The sequence below is a fragment of the Pteropus medius genome, unplaced genomic scaffold (assembly GCF_902729225.1).
Source record: "Pteropus medius unplaced genomic scaffold, Ma_sr-lr_union100, whole genome shotgun sequence".
Taxonomy (NCBI): domain Eukaryota; kingdom Metazoa; phylum Chordata; class Mammalia; order Chiroptera; family Pteropodidae; genus Pteropus; species Pteropus medius.
In genome coordinates, this window is record NW_024343732.1 from 4,695,548 (window position 1) to 4,704,526 (window position 8,979).

The 8,979-nt window shown below is 47.6% G+C and overlaps 1 protein-coding gene across 1 annotated transcript; it reads left to right on the forward strand.

Moving 5' to 3' along the window:
• Positions 1-1,145: 1,145 nt before the first annotated feature.
• Positions 1,146-8,979, forward strand: POLR3D (RNA polymerase III subunit D). The gene is made up of 9 exons (XM_039868065.1): positions 1,146-1,300; positions 1,530-1,699; positions 2,510-2,553; positions 3,150-3,301; positions 3,453-3,577; positions 3,785-3,953; positions 4,334-4,599; positions 5,054-5,206; positions 5,372-8,979. Exons 2-9 carry the CDS (start codon positions 1,535-1,537, stop codon positions 5,492-5,494), a joined length of 1,197 nt encoding a protein of 398 aa, XP_039723999.1. The 5' UTR covers positions 1,146-1,300; positions 1,530-1,534; the 3' UTR covers positions 5,495-8,979.

An 8,979-nucleotide genomic window follows, 5' to 3' on the forward strand; every position in this document is an offset into this window, starting at 1 on the left:
TTGTGACATAGTATTACAGTTCTGCAATATGTTACTATGGAGGGAAACTGAGTGAAGGGTACTTGGGAATCTCTGCATTGTATTTTACAACTGCATGTGTGTCTACAATTATCTCAAAACAAAAAATGTTCTTAAAAAAAAGTATGTCTTCTTTTAGTCAGTTATCCCGTCTGGAAATTTGTCCTAGGGATACAATCTAAAAGAATAAAAAACGTTAAATGCACCAGATGTTCACTACAGCGTTATTTACAACAGGGAAAAGAAACGATCCAAGTGTCCAAACAGAAAAACTTAGACAAATCATGACATAGCCACTTGAGAATTAAGCAGTCTTTTGATGCAGCAGCCAAGAAATGTTATTTGAAAAGGGAGGATCCAAAATTGTAGTACAATACAACAGCTCCGTGAAGGGGACTGGAATATATTACAAAAGTTTCAAGAGTATTCCACGTGGAATTCTAGCAGAAATGTTTTCCTTCTCTCAAACTTTCCGTAATGTTGTTACATGGTTTTTACATGGTTTGGGAATGAGGGTGGGGGAAATAACAGTAAAGGGCATTTTTTGTTAAATTACAAATGCTTGAGTCACAATAAGTTCTTTAAATTCGTCCCTCCTGCAGCCCGCAGTCTTGAGCCCAGCGCTGGTACCATTAGACACCCGGTTGGTCCGCTGGTGCTGCTCCAGAGCTGTATGCACAAACCCCAATCCAAGAACCCCCCAGAAGTCCAGGAAAGGGACTCCGAGCGAGGGCAAGACCGCTGGCGGGTGGTACACTGACTGCACCAAGGTCACCATCGAGTCGGCAGCCGCAGCTCGGCCTGGCTAGGGATCCCCCGACTCTGAGTCGGGGTCTCGCTCTCTGTCCAGCGCTTTTCGCCCCAACCCGAGCCGCGACCGCACTGCCCCAGAGCCCCTTCGCGGAGAATCCCCAAAAAGTGACGGCCGCCAAGGCCCCAAGACCCAGAGATAGGCATCTCCGCCGCCCCGCGTCGGGCTAAGACCCTCCCGAGCGCTACACGGTAGCATAACTAGGACCAGACCCCTCTTCCTTTTTCGCCCTCTCAACCCAGCTTTTCCCGACTCCGGGAAGAACCGGGAAGAGAAGGCGGAGGCGAGCGGGGCGCCGCCGGATAAATACTGTGGCCGGCCCCGCCCACCGACCTCACTTCCGCCTCGCGGCAAGATGGCGGCGCCCGGGCCCCGCCACGCAGACTTCCGCCTGGTGCTGAGACCCAGGGCCAGCTGTGTGTCGCGCCGGAGCTGAAGTCGGAACGCACGCGGTGTGGAGCCGCAGCTTGGGTGCGTTGGTGTGCGTCCCCGCCTCGTGCCTGGCCGGGGCCTGGGGGTAGGGTGTGCCAAGGGCTCTGGCCGGGTGGTTCCGGGAGTCGCCACGTGGGAGGGGAGGAGCTGAGACGCCGCGGGAGAGACGCACTGACTTAGGGGCGGACAGCCAGGTGGGTGGGGTTCCGCCTAGGGTCCGCATGTCCGTCCCCTCTACTGACTTTGTCCCTTTCCACTTCTCTCCCAGGCAACATGTCGGAAGGAAACGCCGCGGGCGAGCCCAGCGCTCCGGGGGGACCCCGACCCCTCCTCTCTGGGGCCCGGGGGCTTATCGGGCGGCGGCCGGCTCCTCCCCTCACCCCGGGCCGCCTTCCCTCCATTCGCTCCAGGGACCTCACCCTCGGGGGAGTCAAGAAGGTACCTAGCTATCTTGAATTCCAGGCCCCTAGGGTTCAACTGATGTTCTTGTAGGGTCTACCATATGCTAGGCGTGGCGTTGGGTCTCACAGATCTCGTCCCCAGACTTTTACCTACAAATTCTGGGGAGCCTGTTTTATCTTCAGGTCTAGATGTTGGATACAAGCTGTTGACATGGTTCTCAGCGTTGGCTGAAGGGCAGAGAATCCTCATTAGATCAACAACATCTTGAGCAGTGCTTATTTTTTATATGTTTTAGACACCTTTAAGAAACTCATGAAAGTCATGAGAGTATACACTTTGCCTGCAGTTTTAGAGAGTTCTGAATTTGCCATGGATCTCAATGTGCAAACCTATGATCTAGAGTAGAATGAATCTTAGGAATGGCATTAGATGCTCTGTTTCCTATTATGTTTATGACTATAGATATAAAGAGTAGCCCAGAAAGCGGGGAGATAAGGGGAATGACAAGCATTAAACAGCCAGTTTTTAAAGGCTTAAGTTTGCCTAGGGAAATTCTGGTGGCAGTCTAACCCATCATCTGTTTGCCTTTCAGAGGGCAGAAGCTGAGGCTGCTAGTTTAAATGGTTTTTGGTGCCCCTTCTGTGTGTAACTCTGCTGTCATCATGACATGACTTTCCTCCTTTTCAAGCATGAGTTTATTACTATAAATCTTTGACAACAGTGTGGAATGTGCAGAAGAGATCCATGGTCTCGGTCCATAGAAGATGCCCTTTGGGAGTTTTTCTTTTCCTCTGTACTTTGGGTTCAGAATTTACCAAATCAGTGACTCCTGTATTTTACTTTCAGAAAACCTTCACCCCAAATATCATCAGTCGGAAGATCAAGGAAGAGTAAGTAGCTAGGCCTTCTGAGTACTTACTCCATATTTACTTACTCTGAATTTGTGCATTTTGAGAAATAACTAGGTATGTAGCTCAGAAATTTATATTGGTGTATTTAGTTCTTTTCACTGGTGATTGTCAACTCTGGCTTCCAGGTGATCCTAATGTGCAAGCTTTGAAAAAATACTGATGCCTGGGAGTCTGTCCCAGAAGTTGTGCTTTAACTTGTTGCAATGAAACAGTGATTATCTTTTACAGCCAGAGTTGACAGTCACTAGTTTAGACAGAGATATATCAGGTTTTCCCTTAAGTTGTTTTGAATTACAGCCTTCCTGCTTTCAGTCAATACAAAAAATCCACATTTGGGGGCAATCTCAATAATTTAATTTTTGAGTGATAGTTCCAATATATACTCTCAAACAAGAAGATAAAGTAAAGCCAACTGAAAGGACTACCCCATCAAGGAAGTGAAAAAGGTACTAAGGATTGGGTTCTGTTTCTTATGAGGTAGTTATTTGCTCAGGTGGAATAGAGTGATGTGAGAGAATAAGACCAGTTCTCTGAGGCAGGGCGAGTGGTTTCCCTTAACTCATTCTCTTTGACAGGCCCAAGGAAGAAGTAACCATCAAGAAGGAGAAGCGTGACAGAGAGAGAGACCGACAGCGAGAGGGGCATGGACGGGGCCGGGGTCGCCCAGAAGTGATCCAGTCCCACTCCATCTTTGAGCAGGGCCCAGCCGAAATGATGAAGAAAAAGGGTACAGAGCTGCCGAGGAGGAAGGGCTCAGTGGATTTCAGTTCAGACTGCCTGAAAGAAGGGCAAAGGCAGTGGAATTCCCCTGCTCCCAGTTTAGTTTTCCTTGCTTTTGGCCCCTTCCTTACCCCTGATGAGCTGGTTTTTTCCTACAGGGAACTGGGATAAGACAGTGGATCTGTCGGACATGGGGCCCTCTCATATCATCAACATCAAAAAAGAGAAGAGGGAGACGGATGAAGAAACAAAACATATCCTGCGCATGCTGGAGAAGGATGATGTAGGTGCCAGCATGCTATGGGGAACAGCCCTTCTTTGCAGCTGTGGAAAGGGCCTCTGGGAGCCAGGGTTGGGGGAAGAAGAGCTCTCTGATGTCCTGGAAGCCTGGTGAGCAGCAGGCTTCAGTTTGAAAGGGGCTAAGATGAACTGCAGTCCAGTTATGTGTGTATGCTAGCCATGCCATGTGACCCCGTCTCTTCTTTGGCAGTTCATTGATGACCCCGGGCTGAAGAATGACACCCGAAACATGCCTGTGCAGCTGCCGCTGGCTCACTCGGGGTGGCTGTTTAAAGAAGAGAACGAAGAACCAGATGTTAAGCCTTGGCTGGCTGGCCCCAAGGAAGAGGACATGGAGGTGGATGTGCCTGTTGTGAAAGGTACTCTGTGCCAGTTAACATCTCGTTTCCTTTTCTGTGGCTGCCCTCCACCAGGAACGCCCTTCCCCAAGAATGAGCCTCTCAGACTGCTGCTGATAAACAGGTCCCCTTCCATCCCAGCTGTAAAATGTGTGGCCTGAACAAAGACACCAAAGCCTCAGACTCACAGAGTTCACGCTGACATGTACCTGTTGGCTCAGCCTCAGTTATCTTTTGATAAGTCACACAACTCCTGGATCCCTCTTCCCAACCAATGAATGCTTCCCTCCAGCTTCATGGCTGAGTGACAGTGGAGCAGGTGCGGGTGAAGGTATGGGTACAATGAGATGGCGTAGAGGGTGGCCACTTGATAGCCCTTCCACTTGTGTTACCTTGGACAGTGAAAGAGGAGCCACGAGATGAGGAGGAGGACGCCAAGATGAAGGCTCCTCCCAGAGCAGCCAGAAAGACCCCCGGCCTCCCGAAGGACGTGTCTGTGGCAGAGCTGCTCAGGGAGCTGAGCCTCACGCAGGAGGAAGAGCTTCTGTTCCTCCAGCTGCCAGACACGCTCCCTGGCCAGCCACCGACTCAGGACATCAAGCCTATCAAGACAGAGGTGCAGAACGAGGATGGACAGATGGTGGTTATGAAGCAGGAGAAAGACCGGGTACGCGCAGGAGTGAGGTCTGTGAAAATGCAGGGGGGCCAGGGAGTGAAGCAGCCACCTGTAAGGTGAAGCAAAGATGCGCCACTCAAGCCAAAACGCAAGAGTGATCCGCAGTTGTTCTTTCTTCCCGTAAGGGCTTTGGGGCTTTATACTTCAACCCCAATAATGTATCTGTTTACTTTTTATAATGAAATATTTTGAACATGTACAAATGAGAGAACATACACTGTCATGCGCCATCACCCAGTTCAGCAGTTATAGATAATTTGTCCACTTGTTTATATGTTCACTGTGGATCTTGTTTTTTAACCAGTGGCAGGCAGCCCTAGGAAAAGGCCCTCTTGGGGAAGCTCATGCCAACTTTTGCTGCTCCCTTCCTTTGGGAAAGGGTTTGTTCATGAAGGATGGAGGAAAAAGCTCCTTACCCCGTTTCCATCCTCGAATCTCTTCACAGGAAGCCAGGCTGGCAGAGAACACTTGCACCCTGGCTGACCTGACAGAAGGTCAGGTTGGAAAGCTGCTCATCCGCAAGTCGGGAAAGGTGCAGCTCCTCCTGGGCAAGGTGACTCTGGACGTGACAATGGGAACCGCCTGCTCTTTCCTGCAGGTGAGAGCCTGTAGGGTCAGGGCAGAGGCTCTTTCAGAGATCAAAGAGTATTGACAGATCAGTGCTTAATAAGGGAGGAGACTTCTCCGGATTGTCACGTTAAAATTAGGATCTAGTGATGGCTGTGTGGTTTTGGTTCTCATCACCTTCTTTGTTGATTGGCAGGAGCTGGTGTCTGTGGGCCTTGGAGACAGTAGGACAGGAGAGATGACAGTCCTGGGACACATAAAGCACAAACTTGTATGTTCTCCCGATTTTGAATCCCTCTTGGATCACAAACACCGGTAAAATGAGCAGATGGAAGATGGTGGTGACTGTGCCCACGGCTGCTGCTTGCCCCAGACGTTTTGTTCTAAAATCTGTGCGACCCAGAAGGGGCCTGTTAGCCCACCCACTCCAGCCTTTGGCAGCCATTGTCCCACTTTTCCCCACAGGGCCCACGTGGCTCCCTCCCACAGCAGCTGACCTTCCCACAGCATAGATAATGCAGGTCCTTGCTGCTGGGGGACTCGTCCCTTCTATTTATTTTTTATGTCTCATCTCTTCAACTGACTGCATCTTCCCCAGGTGGAGAGGGGAAAGCCCATGGAAAAGTACAGGTTCTGATTCATGGTGACTGTCTTGGTTCTCACGGTGGGAGGCGTAAGGACCGTCACAGCTTCTCTCTCACTCCCTCCTCCCTGAGATGAGTGTCTGAGCAGAGAATTTTTGTGTCTGAGGCTCGGCACTCAGTCCCAGCTCTGTCAGTAACTAGTTGTGTGACCTTGGACAAACTACCTAACCTTTCTGAGCCTCTTGTTCCTTATTTGATAGAAATGAGGACAATACCTACCTCACAAGGTTGGTGTGAGGATTAAATGGAACATTATAGATGAAATCTCCTTGCACAAGGCCAGACATACAAAGTAGGCGCTCAATAAATGTTAGTTTCCCTTCCCTTCGCCTGAGTCTGTTTTCAAACAAAATAGAGACTCCGAGAATCTCGGAGAAAGTAAACAGAGCTGCTTCATCCCTGCATTTTTACTCCATGTTGCATCCCCAGGCCTGGTGCTCTGAAGGGACAGGTTCAGGCCTTCTGTGCCCTCTTTCTCCTGAGCACTCTTAACCAAGTGCTTCCTGTTCATTGCTGTGAGGTCTTAGCTATAGGTTCTATCAGAAGTGAAGAAGTCGGAGATTTCCTCCCAGCACCCTATGAATGCCTTTGGGTGACACTGTGGTCCCAGGACTCATTCCTCCCACCCTCACTCCTGCAAAAAGTAGCAGTACTCTTCCAGCTTGCATTTGTTACTTTTCAAAAGAGAGATTAATACTCATGGAGAGTCATCACCACACTAAGTCAAATACTGCTGAAAACAACTCTTAGTAAGATAGAAGAGGTTTATTAAATAATGGCCTCTGACACTTGACAGATGACCCCCTACTTCAGAAGCTTTGAATTTGAGAGGTGCGATTCTGTCTCCTGTCCTAGCATCACCCAGTCCACCCACTCAGCTTGAATCCCAATCCTTACTGGCCACGCTGGCCTTTTAGTTCGTGGGTCTGCGCTCTTGTTTCTTTCTCTAGGTCAGCACACTCTTCATCTTTCCAATGTGTAGTCCCTGGATGGGGCGGCTTCTCTGCCCCCACCCCTTATTCACAAGGCTGGGGTTTTCCCTGGTTCAGCAGAGGCGGTCATTTTAGAGGTTAGGGAAAGCCTCTTGAGTAGTGTTTGTGGTCATTAGATTCCGAAATCACAGCTCCCTTTTCTGTGAGCTTGCCTCCGTTTAGTCTCATCTTCCTTCTGTCATGGCTAGGGTTTTTCCTACACTGAGCCTCTCAAGCCGCTTAGCCAAGCAGCCATGGCGGGGGGCGGTGCACAGGAGCTCTGTTGGGTAGTGTTGTTCTGTTCTCTTCTCACTGCAGAGGATTGGAGCGGAACGGTTCCTTGGAGACATTTACGTGGAAGTCCTGTTTGGTCCAAGGCTGAGCTATGAGGAGCCAACTGCTTTTTGTTCCCTGGTCTTCAGTGCTTTCTTTTAGATAGTTAATGTACTATGCAATATAATTGCAATCCTCTCTTTTCTATTTCTGTGCCTCAAAAACATTCTTCTGCTTTTCTGAGCTAACTGGAAGGCTCTGCCTTGTTAGATGTTTGGTGTTATTCAGTCTTTAGTTCTTTGACTCTTGCAAGAAAGCTTGAGGAGGAGCATGTACCACTTTCAAGTTCACCATTTCAAGTATCTTGGGGGTTGAATGTTAGGACGCTGCATCAAAGTCCCCATGACCTGTCTCTGTTTTCTTGATACACAGTCTGGATGTCATTAGTAAAAGTGTGGAAGAAAGACAAGGCCATTCTGGTTTCTCGGCTGAGCCTCTGAAGCATATACATTTCTACCAACAAATCAATGCAAATCGGAGTAAAAAGCCTGAAGCCACGTTCATACATGAGTGCAAATGGGTCCAAATGTATTACTACCTGCATCTGTTTGTATGCATTTTCTTAAGATACCAAAAGAGAGAACTATAGGCTCGATTATTTTTTAACTATATGGTTAAGTGACAGACATGGGCTTTTGAGCCAAGATTAGGCTTAAATTCACCTCCACCAGTCACTTTGCGGAAAATTACACCTTGCCTAAGCTCAGTTTTATTTATTTTCTATAGAAATGAGATAACAGTAGCTTTCTAATAGAGTTGCTTTTCAATTAGAGTGGACTTAAATATTCATTTGGTGCCAGACAGAAAAGTGCTTCTATCAGGATGTGGTCAGCACAAGTAACAGGAAACTAGACTGACAGTGATGTAAGCAATAAGGATGTTTAATTATCTCCTGTAACAAGAAGTCTGGAGATGGGTGGTTGCAGAGTTGGGTGGTAGCCAAAACCTCAAGATTTTCTTAGATCCATTTGTTCTGCCATCCTCAGTATTACAAAATAGCTGCTTCAGCTCAGCATCATTTCTTCACATGACAGCGTTCAAAGCCAAGCAGGAGACAAAGTAGACCGTCAAAGAACTTTCTCTTCATTGTGCTCTTATCAGGCAGGAATGTTCTTCAGTGGCCCAAAGAGACTCGTTCCTGTATCTCCCCGATAGTGCTGGGCCACCTACCCACCCTAAGACTGGGCACTGGCACAGATGGGTGGGAGGACCAGTTTCTCCTCTGGCACTGAGCTTCCCGATGCCTTACACAGGGTTTTGTTAGTAAGGGAAAAGCAGGAATGATAGGTCAACAGTCCATAAGAGTTGCCACCGTGTTCAGAAATTACTGTCTATAACAGTAATAAAAAGTATATCTAGGTAGGATTATATAAATGTTCAATTACCTTTTACTCTGTATAGACAAATTTTAATATTTTAGTGCACATTTCTTCAAACTCTAAAATTGTATAATATATAAAATGATATGCTGTTTTATCGTGTGCTTATTTCACTCAAATATATATATAGTTCCTCCGTGTTAGTGAACATATTGTACTTAAGCTATTTCTGAGCTAGCTGCAAGAATTAAAGACAGCGTCCTTTAGTCTTCCCAGACCTACCCATGTGGTCCAATTGAATTGGTCACTCAACCTCAAACCTTTCCTCAGGGCAAGATAATCATAGGAATTCTTTTGGAAATGTCTCTTGCATGGTACAACATAATAACAGCTACATTAGAATCCATTTTTGGACGATCAAACTTCCCCCCCAAAATCCCTAATTTCAGGACATTTTGGGTTTTCCAGTTTTTCCCTATTAAAAAAAAAATGATGTGATAAACAATCTTCTTATTAAATTGTTTCCAATATCATCAA